Raw genomic sequence first — 14,681 nt, 5'->3', positions numbered from 1 at the left:
AATTAAATTTATTGCTGTAAATTTTTATCTTTTCCCAATCATGTTTTATTGAAAATAATGATGTTCACTTTTAGGTGTAACTTTTTGTCTTGCAATGCATTTATCAGGAGCCATTAACAACCCCTCTCTCTCTCTCTCTCTTCATATTATGAATCAAGTTTGCTTTTAAAAAAATATAAAACATGAATGTAAATATAATCATAAGCCTGCAATTTATTTTTCATTTTTAATAAATGTGCATGAAAGTAGCTTAGAATAATGTTTTCACCAACAATGGGACATTAATGTCAGTGCATCAGGGCTTCAGAAAGACATGCTTGTGAGGAGAACTATGTTTTACATAAATGATTCTGTATTTTCTTTTAAAAATAATGGTTGCATATGAAATTTCCACTTCCATTATACAATAAAAAAATATCTTCAGCAATCAAGACAATGTTTCCCTTTTTCCCTAATTTGCACTACAGAGACCCCCCAGATTTTTAATTTGCCACCCCCTCTTCCATTTTGATACCAAAGCTTGTTTTTTACACAGACTGACCCCCAGTTTTGACACCGAGGAGATTTTTGGCTCACAGTCTTGCACCCCTAGGGGATACACACTGCAAGAAGAGCACATCACCCTCCACTCTCACACTCTTTCTCTTACAAAACAAAATTTGATGACTTGATACATTGTATTTTCACTTGACATTTTTACAAGGATTTACAAATTTTATAAAAGTTAGCTTGCCAAGAAAATCATGTACACAACGTTATCAGTAATAAAAAACATATCCGGTTTTGACTAACTTTCACAGAAAGGCCTCCTATGATGGAGAATTTACAATACAGGACAAATGATGCTATAGGCCATCAGAGATGGATGAAGATACATAAACTAGTGAAATCTTGAAACAGTTGTTTTGATAACATACAGTCATCAGCAGCATTGCATTAAAAATTTCTATTTAAAAAAGCATCCTACAGAATTGGATTTCTTACACTATTGTTCATGCATTTGGTTGTTATACATTGTCAGCCAGGTGAGTGCTCTCAGACCCACATGAGCCTCTTATTTTATACATACATGTACCTGAAGTTCATCATGAAGAGGAAATGTGTATCAGTGCTAAAGGATTGCACACTTTCAACTAATTCAGTTGCATGTACCTAATGAGAAGCAGATTGAAGATTAGTTTTTACCTAATATACCATATTTGTCCCCTAACTCAAACAGTTTAGGGGTCTTCACATGGTCAGTCGGGGCCATTATTTTGAAGATGGGTGAATGCTGTAGTTGTTGCTTAAGCCACAGAAATATATTTACGTGTTAGCAAGTGTTAACATGTTATTTAATTACCAATTTATTGTGTCCCTAAAACTGTCTAAAACTATTTCTTTGCCTGTCTTGTACTTATTAATTTAATGGGTCCTGAATTGAGGAATATAGTATGTGATGTGTTGAATCTAAAATACATTTATCAACAGTTTGTAGACTAAAAAATTGCAATTCCCTGTAACTATATATTGTATATAATACATGCATCTGTTTCTGGTAAATCACTAATGACTAAAAATTAATCTGTTTACTTGCTGAACTCGGTAAATATAAGTAATTTGTTTGCATAAAGCTCAGACATTTTTTATGGATGCATTAAATAAAGATTTGAAACTATAGATTTTAACTAGTTCTATATCACTCCAGAACATTCTGTATCTGACATTACTTACCAGTACATTTATCGTATGGAATTTCTATAGTAATTCATTAAAATACAAATACTTCTCAAATGAAGGAATTGGTAGAAAACTAAAAAGAACCACAGCATTGTACACTTTTATCATCTATATGTTGATTTTGAATGAAGGCAGTTCAAATAGAGAACTGCTTAATAAAAAATCTTTTTGTGCGTACAAATCAGTTAGGCATTGGTTATATATTAATTGCCACAGATGGATGCAGTTAAATTGACATAAATTTTCTGATATTATGTACTAGAATTTCATTCAGGGCAGTGCTTAACAAGTCTACCTGTTTTTTTATAGAGGAAAATGAAAAGATCTTATTGCTGGGTTAAACGTGTCTTCCGGGGATTTAAATTTTCTAAAATGATTGAATAAAATGCCATTACAAGCATTTCAATGTCAGGTTGATGTGGTATTCTTCCAGAGGCGTTCCCCTTGAGCAAAGCCATTCAGATTATTGGTAATTACTTGAGCTGATCATTGCTGTGATAAGATTTTCTAATAAAATTACCAGTACATGCTCATACATGTATTCCCACTGGACTTTACTGACAATAAACCTATCACTGGAATGCATGGGACCCACTCTATTTACCGTATATAGTCATGTTTAAGTCAAGTGCAATTATTATCAACATAGACCATGATCTGCTATTGCAGTCACAAAATGTGTTCAGACCACTGGTGATTCATGAGCTCCATTCAGGTGGTTCTCAGAAAGGTTGTGGACTAATCAAGAACCAGAATCTTGCGAGAAAAAAAGGCTTATTCAGCATATTACAAAGGAAAGACTACTGAGAAAAGAAAATGATGATTATTCATTTTTGTAGCCCGTTTATGCAAAACGCTTTACAGTAGTTACCTAATGATACAATCAGCATTAGGAAAGATTATTAAGTGGTCAGCCAAGACTCTCAGCAATCAATAAGGGGTCTGCCAAGATCCCTCGGAAATGTCCAAGTAGTCCATGGAAGAAAGTTTGATTACCACTGTGCTATCGCAAAATATAACAGCAGTACGGGGTTTGTGTTGCTTGTTGTGCTGATTCTTATAAACTGCCTGTTCCCCGATCTGCTGGCACATTATGTGACAGCAAAGCTGGGTCTGTGTAGTTGTTAGTTGGACTCATAAGCATGTATGGTATGTATACAGATGAAAGATGTGTGCAACATGCCATCTGATGCACACCAGGTCTGGCAATTATACATATCTGAGATTTAGTTTTCTCTCTGTGCCAGTAGACACATTGTTACAAACGTAACATCACCTGAGACTGGATGACACAGGGGCCATAAGATTATTGGGTTCATATTTACTGTAATTAATGTTTTATTTCTGTTGAAATTTATTTACTTTTGTATGGACCTTAAATTGTTTACCTAAATTGACTGTGGCAGCTGAATTTCTTTATTACCTTTACATAAAAAGTGGTATGATAGTACATATGGGGATGTATGACACTTCCAGTCCCCACCAAGGTATGGCACGAATAGGTATGTATATGTGGTAGTTACACCTTGCAGCCAAGAATATAGAGTTCACAGACTAACAATGCATGGGGAAAAGGCTCTGCTGAAGTTGGAAGGTGTTGGTGTTGTATGACCAACGTAAACAAAGAAATTGTAAAGAGTAGGTATGCATTTAGACACTGTACTGTAAACAGATAAATACATTTGTATACATTTAGTCAGTTTTCACACAAATGGATTGTCAGAATGGATTTTCCAAAAACTGATTGTCAGAAAACTCATGCTGGCTATAAAAACCATAGAGTGAACTTGTGGCATTGATATCAGCTGTGTCTGTGCTTTGACTGTAAAATTTGTTTATGATGTGATTTTCTGTTGTTTTAAAATTTGTATGTGTACATATTCTTCTGAATTGATTTATCTTCACTATGAATATATGAAATTTTCTCACATTGGATTAGTTCCATTGGAATGGTAAATTGATGCATATTGTGGGCATCACCTTCTGGAAGTTATTGATAATTATCACTTCACTCATTTATGCACTTAAGAACAAATACAAGTCTGAAAATAATGACCCATTGAAAAAGGATGTGTACCCCAAGCTGGTACATCTTATTTTAATGAGTATGAATCTGTTGCATTTGGTTTCTTTGTTAAAATATAGCCAGGATAATGCATACATTTTTTAAATAATGTATATACATATTTGTTCATTGTTGAAAAGGGTATCAAAAAAGTATATTTTCTGGCAGCAAAAAATTTAGTAACACAGTAATGGCCACTTTGGAGTCTGATACTGGTCACCAAGCATGGTTTACTACTTAGAACGCTCTCAACCCATCTGTGCAAGCTTTATCAAGGAAAGGCAGAAGGTTAGCCTGTGATTGACTGGTGCCCCATCCCAGAGAAGTCTTTATCTGGTAGTTGTCAAACCCCCATCAGAATCCATGTTCTACTCCAATTATTATTGTTATTATCCAGACAACTTTGACCATGAAGTAGAGAGCAATAAGAATTGTACCCATTAACATAAGTATATAAATTCTTTTTTTCAGGGCTATTCACCAACACAAGTGATGGGGAAGAGTCCATTAGGTAAACGAGCATTATACAGAAACCAAGAAGAGTCTGTAGACTCAACTGTATATAAAGACTACCCTAAGCACAAGCCCTTCATTAATGACGATTATGAACGGCCTTCTTCCAAACCCATATCAGCATACCCAGAAAGTAACAGACAAGGTAAGCTTTCTTTGTTTCATCTGCTTCTTCATTCTTTAAGTAAATGTTTTTTTCCCTTTATTTTCCTTACCAGCTGCTCGTATGTTAGCAGGCAACAAATGTAAAATATATATTTTTTTTGAAGTAAAGCAGAACATGCACACACACAAGAGTGTGATGTACCAAAGCTGTGCACTATACCAGAAGAACAAGATTGTGGCAGAAGAAAATTTTATTCTGTGATTTATATTTCTGTAAGGAGGGTAGGTTTTTAACCAGGAAAAATATTTTAATGAAGCTTGGCCCAAATGGAAAAAGAAAGTCATTCCAAAAGCTATATAACCACTGTAGTGACAAAAGTGGTATTGGCACTGTGGTGATATTATTTTTCTCCCAGTGATATATTTCAGTATCTGATTGTGAAATATATAATAATATGTTATATCGTGTATTGTCACATACCATATCCATACCCCTCTGCCCCAAAGTGAAGGTCATCACATGAAGGAAAAATATAACTTGTTCAGGGTACAACTTTTGAACCATGAAGATATTTGTATCAGATTATATATCATGACAGGATAGTATCATATGCTGTAGCCATGCCCTCTGTCTCAAGGGTGGTCAAGTGGTCAAAAACGGTCACCTTCACCAGACTTCGGCATCTGACCTCTGCCCATGTGGGGTTGAGTATTGGACTCCGCCATTGTAGGAATGCAAGAAGCTTGCCAGTAGCTTCCCATGGATCTTGGGTTCTTACGGGGGATTTCCCAGGTTCTTCTTCCACTAATTATGCTGGCCACCTTGTATAACCTATCTTGTGCTGAGAAATGGCGTTAAACCCCAAACATCATCAACAACAAGAACTTGCATCAAGATCAAGATCATGGCAAGATAAAATATAAATCTGTAACCTGTAGCCATGTAATTTGAAACTATATATCAACACTACGCTATAGCCATGCCTCCAGTCTAGCTGTCAGTGTCATGTCACAGTTAAATGAAAATCAGTGACTTCTATACATGTAGTTTGAACCAGCAAACATGCTAAGTTAATGAAACTTTAGCCTGTTATGTATTCTGGCACCATAGTTTCTTACATATTCTGTAATGGCAAGATCAAAACAAACAATCATGTGAGTCACCTTTTTCCATATCCAGGCTGTAACATTTTAACACATTAACCCCTGGAGGCTTTTGTCGTTTTCGCCTGAAATTCGAGTAGGAAACACATTTTGAAAGCTATTTCTGAATAGATCCAAAAACACCAAATCCCAGGTGATCTTTCAATAACATACTGCCTAGTTGTGTAAGAAACATTGTTTTTCATTGGCTATTTGGCTCACGTATGAGCAGAAGGGTAAAAGTTGGAGGTTTTTTATTTTATTTTATTTTTTGTTAAACAGAGCCATTATTTTTATATTGAGACCATTCTTTATTCCAAATGTCCATCTTATCCTACTTTTTGCAAAGGTTTATCTGTCTGTTTGCAGTTCATACTGGTTTGCCTTAGATCTGAAACCAAAAAGTCTAAAATCCAGACACAAAATCGGATTCCAACAACGGGCAGATTTTGAATAGAAAAAAATTGGGTCCAAAACATGAGGCTTTTCCCTCTGTATTTTGTAATGCCACTAGAACTTCCAGATTATTTGGTATCATTGTATTTCTACACCTGTCTACCTTTCTATAATACCACCCACTTTAGTGTATCTTGCATGACCCTGACGCTACAGAGCTCGGCAGTAGGCTACTACCTCCTGCCACGTTAACTCATTGCTAGGGGTTATTGTGTTAACCCCTGGAAGTATTTTGATCCTTAGGGCCAGAGTAAAGGTCATGGGATGAGTGTATCATGTGCTGTTTGTAGTACTTTTGATTGTTGCATATTTTTTTTTCCCCTTAAAAGTATACAGTATTTTTCAAGATTTTCAATACTTATATGGGCAATGTGCTTGATTCCCAGTCCAGAATGTATTTACTTGTCCTATGTCCCATTTCCTGAATGATTCAGTAAGTAAATACTGTTTAAACTTAAATAGTCAAAAGGGGTTAACACATTAATCCCTGGAGCTTTTTTGTCATTTTTGCCTGAAAATCGAGTAGGAAACACATTTTGAAAGCTATTTCTGAATAGACTTGAAAACATCAAATCCTCGGTCATCTTTCAATAACATACTGCCTAGTTGTGTTAGAAACATCATTTTTCATTGGCTATTTGAGCAGAAGGGTAAAAGTTGGATTTTTATATTTTATTTTTTTTGCTAAACGGAGCCATTATTGTTTTATAGAGACCACTCTTTATTCCAAATGCCCATCTTATCCTACTTTTTGCAAAGGCTCATCTGTCTGTAGTTCATACAGGTTTGTCTTAGATCTGAGACCAAAAAGTCTAAAATCCAGACACAAAATCAGATTCCAACCACAGGCAGATTTTGGGTAGAAAAAAGTCGGGTCCAAAAAATGAGTTTTTTTATCTGTATTTTGTAGTGCAACTAGATAATCCAGATTATTTGGTATCATTGTAGAGCTACATCTGTCTACCTTTCTCTAATACCACCCAGTTTAGTGTATCATGCATGACCATGACGCTACAGAGCTCGGCAGTAGGCTACTACCTCCTGCTCCATTAAGTTGTCACTAGGGGTTAATGTCTTAAGAAGAATAATTGGGAATATTTTTATGATGTAATGAAGATCATTCCTAATTTTTGCACTTAATATGATGTCTTAGTTCAACACATAATCATGCTAGCAAGTACCATCAGCAACGTTGCAGTTAATTAATTTGGATGGCACATCATTTCAGGATTTCATCAAATCTCTATCTCATTTGCTTTGCATTATCCACAGCAAAATCAAGAAAAGTAGTTTACTTACATTCTTGAAGAAATTTGGCAACATTTTCATGCCATCTGGCTTCTTGCAAATCCTCCAGAATGTTTGGCAGATATCCAGGTAATCAGTTCTTGATGTGGTTCCTTTTAGATTTTCTGTTAAATTAGGTTTGGGGATGACTTCATCGTATTGCCTACAACAACCATGTGGAAAAACTAATTGTAACTTCTCTAGAATGACATATATCATCAGATTTGTTTCCAGGGTGGCTCCCTAAAGACATTGTGCCATATCATCCAGGTGAAAAGCCCTTTTTTCATCTTCTCCAGAATGGCAAAGTATGTTTTGATCAAACTTGACAGGAAATTTTTGCAGGATGTTATTTACCAGAATTATTATTTGGGATGGTTCCTCTAGTGACAATATAGTTTCCATTGCAACAGGGTTGAAATACTTGGTCAAAATATGTCATAGCAGATACTCTGTCAAAATTTGTTTGGGATAGAAAGACAAGGAATGGTGTGGTTTCTATAGCAACCTGGTTGAAAACATGTTTTACAGTTCTTAAAATTGGATCCTGTTTATAAATATTTGAAAGGCTTTATCTTTCTAGAGGATTTTTGTGTGCATTATCTTATATTTTTATTTTAAGTTCTAGCAAAAACACTTTTCACAATGGTATTATTGATAACAATGCACTATCTGCTTGTAGTTAAACAGAAACACCAAATTAAAAACATTTTCAGCATATGTGCCCTGTATTGAATGCAGTGATGTTATGTAACAGTGTCACATAATATTGGGACCCCAAGTGGCAGAGTGGTCTAAAGCGCTCTCCATTACGGATCACTGCCATCTCATCTCTGTCTGTGGCAGTTCAAGTCACGGATTCAGTCAATATAGGTATGTGAGAAAGCTTGCCAGTAGCTTCTCGTGGGTCGGTGGTCCTTACCGGGGTTTTCCCGGGTTCTTCCTTCACCATTAATACTTGCCGCCATGTATAGCCCGTCGTTTGCTGAAAAATGGCATTAAACCCCACAACAACAACAACGACAACAACACATTATATTGTTTATGACATGATAATAACAATGATAAATGCAAATTGATGTGATTGTACAAACTAAAGTTTTAACTTTTAAAACTTCCTCAGCTGTGATATCTGCCCTCAAGAAGCTACAAGACAAGATTCACAAATTAGAAATCGAAAGATCAGCAGCAGAGGACAATCTAAAATCTCTTGCCTCAGAAACCAACAAGTACAGAGACATATTTCAGCGAGATCCAGAACCAAAGGAGCCAACTCAAACACAGGTTTCTAAGAACAGCCAAGGTAAGTGACTTCATAAATGTATTTAATGATGGTTAATTTTATGTGTAAGATGATGTGTTTATTTTTGAGAGTCATAGTTGCTAATCAGTGACTTTCTGTTCATGAAGATTAAAGCCAAAAAGGAAAGAAAATAAAAGTGAAATGTTGCTATAATTTAACTTTTTTACATTGTATATCACTTTTTCCTGTCATTAGAACTTGTTCTTCATTGTGAGTTGTTGTTACTTTTGTAGAATGGAGGTTTATGGTTATAGTGTCATTTATTAGGACTTTGTGACAGGCAAGAAGGTTACATGGATACCATAGGAAAATGTCATTTATCAGGACTTGTTGACAAACAAGAATGTTACATGGATACTGTAGTAAACTGTCACTTATCAGGACTTGTTGACAAACAAGAATATTGCATGGATGCCATAATAAAGTATCATTTATCAGGATATGTTGACACAAGAATGTTACATGATTCCCTGAAGGGACTGGAACTACTAATTGATATTTTAAAAAGTTCATACTAATTCCAGTCAGGAAATATTCATATTGCATACTGCACCGTCTAGTGCACAAAATAGTTTTGTTTTCTCAAATATTAATATGTATCGATATCTGCTGAAAATGAATATGTGGTATGGACTGTGTAATCTTAATCAGTCGTCTGAATAAATAAAAACTAAATTCCTGGGAAAGGCCATGAAAATATGGATGATAAAAAAGATCCATGAATCAACAACATATCACTGTTCTTAAATTCTGGCATATTTAAGAACACGTGTTTGAAAATTCTTTTACCACTCTCCAATTCTTGTGTTAGTAGGGGGATGCATGCATGTAGACAAACAAAATTCAAACATGGTTTAACAAACACACACAGCTATGTTTTATATATTTATTTGCAGTTGAAAATATAGTGCATAAACAAAACACCCACAGTTTATAACATTTTTTAAAGCCACTGAGTGGTGTTAAGATATTTTTAAAACCTTTTATACTCTTAGCACATACAGTGCTGTAGGTTATGATATAGTTTAATTGTGGCAATGCAATCTAAATGTTTTGAATGCCAAACAAAGACTAAGGTGATGCTGTTTTGTTGCAGCCAGCAGCGACAGATATGCTCAGTAGAGTCAAGTGCATATCTATTGGCTGGTCTGGCTTATGCACAAGCAATGACGTAAAAATGAATCACAGACGACTTGTGGCAAAAAATAGTATGTTATTTGATAATGTAAAAAAGAAAAATGAAGCAAATTGACATATAGCAGGGAAGTACTTCTCTGTGTGTGTGTGTCTGTGTGTGTGCTGACTTTATTTCAAGCTTCAGCTTGCATTTATTTACATGTAATGCTTGATGTTCAAAATTGAAGACTTGACTGTTATAATATTCTTTGTGGAAGCAAACCCATACTCGGGTGTAAGGAGTTAGGAAGATGGCATGTGGAACATAGTTTACATCACTTCTTTGCTATATGATAGGAAAAGAAAGATCAGTGTATGGTATGAAAAAGTTTATTTATACTCTATCCATTTGTGCATTTTCAGAATTAGAATCGCAGCTCCTGGCAGCTGAGACACGATGTAATTTGTTAGAGAAGCAGCTCGGGTACATGAGACAAATGGTCCAAAGCTCAGAACAGGAACATCAGGAGCCCATCTCCATCACAACAACGTTTGACCATGGATATGACAACAGTAGGCCAGGCTTTAACATCTACAAAGATAAAATTGCAGACCTAGAAAGGGAGCATTTAAAACTTACAGCTAACCAAAGTCTTGCTGAGGTGAGTGTTTTAATAATTTCTCTCGAGTCAAAAGCAGGAATTTCAAATTGTATTTTTAATGTGTTTGGTTAAGTCTTAGCAAAGAAGGGTGGCATGCATCACTTTATAACAGTACTTGCATTAGGTCTTCTCTGTAAATTTCCTGTAATCTTGAAAAAAAATTTCAAAATTAATATTTTAATACATATAAAATTCTAGATTTGTACACTATTTTAATTGTTTTGGTTCTGATGCAAGGATCATTTTGATCTATACAGATATAAGTTAGTGCAAAAAGAACACCAATTTATATATTTTTTTAATCCCCACGCTATCAAATAAAATATTAGGATATTGTTTTATAGTACTTGGCACGTGTGTGGAATGTCCTTGAACTCCAACATAGTGTATGTGTGGAATGTTCTTAAACTCCCACTACACATGACACCTAGATCAGTGATAGCCCTGTGCATAGCTGCCAAGTCTCCTGTATTTGTCCCATAATTTGGATCTGAATATGGGTGTAAATTTATCATGGGGGCTGAGTGGTCTAAAGTGCTCTCCATCACAGATCAGTGCCATCTCACCTCTGTCTGCATGGGTTCGAGTCTTGGGCTCGGGCAATGTGGATATGTGAGAAAGCTTGCCGGTAGCTTCTCATGGGTCAGTGGTTCTTTCTGGGGTTTTCCCGTGTTCTTCCTCCACCATAATACTGGCCGCCATATATAGCCTGTCTTGTGCTGAAAAATGGCGTTAAACCCTATAACAACAACAACATTTGTCATGTTAGAAATCTGTTTGGGATTTTTTATTTTAAAAAAGTTAATTAAAAATTTCCTTGCAAGTTTCTTTTTAGAACAGGCACCCGGTTCCATTCTGAGAGTAAATGTATTACATGTATATAGGGATACATAGTTATAGAATGTGATTGGTTCATTTAAAATTGAGGCTACCATGCCAGTCTTTAACCATCATATTGGATTGTGCAGAGCAGTTGCCACTATCACTGCATCTCATCTTTGTAATATGCAAGTTCTTGTCATGTTGAAACAGAAAGCAGAAGATTCAGAATTTTTTTCCAGCAAAGAAGAGAAATAAGAACTGGAAAGACAATTATGTCACCATGTTTAGACTTGTGAAACCATCTAGTAAAGGAGAAAACTTTGCGTTTTGCAAATTGTGTAATTGTGATTTCGCTATTGGGCATGGAGGCACCAATGACAAAACAGCATTGAAAAGCTAATAAACATTAGGTTGCTTCATCATCATCAACAACAGAACCTAACTTACGTTTATAAATACCAGAGAGAACCTTGTTGTAATTCAGTGAGAAGTTCATTTTACTAAATTTCTTTTAGAATTGAACCTTCCTCTTACAGTTAATATAATGTTGCTGGCGATTTATTTTGTACAATTTTTCTAGACAGAAATATGCAAAGGATCACTTGAGTGCTAGAACAAAAATAGTTCAGTAAAATAATTCACACAGAATTCAGATGATCACTGAGAGGTAGTACACTGGAATCAATAATGATTGAAAAAACAAGGTGTGGAAAAGGCTCCTAGTATAATAGCCTGTGTCTGAGTGTGGGTGCATTGCACACATGCACCTTATGAATGGGCACCAGAATAGAACAGAAGGTGCAAGAGTGCAACATGTGCATCTTTGACATTAAATAAGTTTAAGTTAATGTCCTATTTATTTTACTTATGGTTGTAGATCTTGTAAATAGTTACATATGCATTAAATTTTTTAAAAATCAGTATTTGTCCCTGAAAAACAGTATTTTTTCCATAAGCAGTCAGTATTTTTGTACTCAGTTGGCACCTGTGCCTATGGGGGTGGGTGTAGGGGATTGGGTAGTTTATCATTTTACATAAATTTTAAGTAATTCAGGGGTGGGATGAACTGTCACTGTACATACTGTTTTGTTGGGGATTTTATTTTGTCTTTCATATCTGAAAATTGGTTGGTGTGATCAATGACCCAACTGTCAACATGTAAAACTAGAACATATGGGTCATGGCATGCTGTCTTAACCTATCCTCCAGTAACTGCCCTGCGTCATAAAAGAAACTATTGAGATTCCCACCCAATAAACATATTTAAACTTGCTGGGTGTAAATGTGTCAGGTAAATTTCTAGAGTGTCTCTCTCATAATTGAAGTATTTTGGATAAAGTATCCACACAGGCCAGCTCTGGTAACTTGTCTCAGTGTGTCCTTTGTAAAGACACAACTTACAGTTCCACTGCATGATAGAGCCAATAATGTGTTGAAAGTGTCTTTAAAGATCAACAGACAAATGAGCTAGGCATAAAGCTACCAAGATTCCCAAACTATAACCATATATGTGCCATCAAGGATGAAAAAGATACCATGTTTACTCCCATACTGCCAACAACATAGACCCTTATCTGCCATTCAGAGCAGAGTAACTGTTGTTCTGTTGATTACTGCTGACAGACTGTATTAACCCAGATCTACTGGCACATAATACAAAGACAGATCTGAGACATGCAGTTTGCAGTTGGACACAACTTGTAAATGATTATATATGGTATGTATTTTAAAAAATGTGCATAAGGTTTAATTTTCATTTTTTTATTTATTTTACCCTTTCTGTTTTAATTAGTCAAATTATGAAAAGTAACAACCATGACATCATGTTGATATTATCTAGTATGTTTATGTATGGGATGGCTCATACATGCACTTACTGGTTGTCAAAAGATAAATGTATTAATTCCATGGTCCCTTCATATGCCCAAAGACTTAGGACCTATATTATAATTTGGAAACTATTGAGATTCCCATCCCATAACTATATATACTGTATATACTTTTTAGGCATAAAAAGACAGAGTTATGACATTGGCTCTGAGGTAAAGTCTCACCCCCTCTCCCAAGGAACTAAGCCCCTGGGTCATAGCTCGAAAGCTTTTGAAATCCATACCATATGACAAGAGTGTGGTGGTTCAGTAGGGAGCAGGTTCAATTCTACAATTGGATCAGCTATCATGATGTGTTGGACGAGACACTTCAGCATGCTCCTGTGCTGTAAAACACACAAACGAAACAACAAAAAAATAAACCATTAAAAAAGGTATTTGATATAAGAAGAAAAAAATGTACACTCCATAACTATATTTACTGTATACAGTTGCTGACAATTGTTACTCAGTTGTCTCATAGATATAGATGGACAGGGAAGCAAAAGGGATACATGTTTAACGATATAATTTTAGTTGATGCAGTAATCATAGAAACCAAGTGTTATCATTGTTATATGGAAATTTATGGTAAATGGTATTCATACAGAATATAGAACTGACTGGTGTAGAGTACAATTTAAACATTTCCTATATGTAGGATAGCATGAGTGCTAAAGAGTGTGATATAGAACTGATTGGTGTAGAGTGCACTTTAAAAAGCATAGGTTAAGTGTTAAACAGTGTGTGATATGGCATGTAGAATAGATGTGTTATGTAATCACACACGATTTTTTTGCACGTGTGACGGTGTTGTGTGTAATTTTGATCACTTTACAGCATCTTGCATTAGTTGGGTCTTTTAGTTTGACAGGATTTAATTTTTCAGCATCTTGCATTAACTCTGCTATTAAGTTAGCTATGTCACCAAGTTAAACAAAAATTAAGTTTACATCATCTTGCATGAGCTGTGTCACTGAGTTCAACAAGATTGGAGTTTACAGCATCTTGCTGTAGCTGTGTCACAGAGATCAACATAATTGGAGTTAACAGCATCTTGCATTAACTCTGCCATTGAGTTAGCTATGTAACCAAGTTAAACAAGATTTAGATTTACATCATCTTGCATGAGCTGTGTCACTGAGTTCAACAAGATTGGAGTTTACAGCATCTTGCTGCAGCTGTGTCACAGAGATCATAATTGGAGTTCACAGCATCTTGCTGCAGCTGTGTCACAAAGATCAACATAATTGGAGTTAACAGCATCTTGCTGTAGCTGTGTCACAGAGATCAACATAATTGGAGTTAACAGCATCTTGCTGCATCTGTGTCACAGAGATCAACATAATTGGAGTTAACAGCATCTTGCATTAGCTGTGTCACAGAGTTCAACAAGATTGGAGTTTACAGCATCTTGCTTTAGCTGTGTCACTGATTTCAACAAGATTGTAGTTTACAGCATCTTGCTATAGCAATCTGATTAAAATCTGATCTCCACTGCCCTAAATGTAGATCTGACAGTGACCACTTGGAGATCATGTCCTGGTGACCTATACTATTAATATAACCTCTTATTTATCAACCAATCAGATGAAGTGTTATATCATTGTGTTTTGGAGACT

General features: G+C 35.5%; 1 protein-coding gene across 3 annotated transcripts in view; it reads left to right on the top strand.

Moving 5' to 3' along the window:
* LOC149792261 (centrosomal protein of 57 kDa-like) overlaps positions 1 to 14,681 on the top strand; it is a 61,609-nt gene that overhangs the window by 18,711 nt on the left and 28,217 nt on the right. For all 3 annotated transcript variants that reach the window (XM_089970791.1, XM_089970790.1, XM_089970789.1), the window contains exons 2-4: positions 4,256 to 4,442; positions 8,412 to 8,591; positions 10,131 to 10,369. In XM_089970791.1, the coding sequence (XP_089826917.1) occupies positions 4,256 to 4,442; positions 8,412 to 8,591; positions 10,131 to 10,369 (606 nt within the window). The remainder of the gene's footprint in view (positions 1 to 4,255; positions 4,443 to 8,411; positions 8,592 to 10,130; positions 10,370 to 14,681) is intronic.

This window comes from Sinohyriopsis cumingii, chromosome 9 (genome assembly GCF_028554795.1).
Source record: "Sinohyriopsis cumingii isolate HCF-2022 chromosome 9, ASM2855479v2, whole genome shotgun sequence".
NCBI classification, from domain to species: Eukaryota; Metazoa; Mollusca; class Bivalvia; order Unionida; family Unionidae; genus Sinohyriopsis; species Sinohyriopsis cumingii.
The sequence above is the reverse complement of the archived record's forward strand: the minus strand, read 5'-3'. Positions and strand labels throughout refer to the sequence as shown.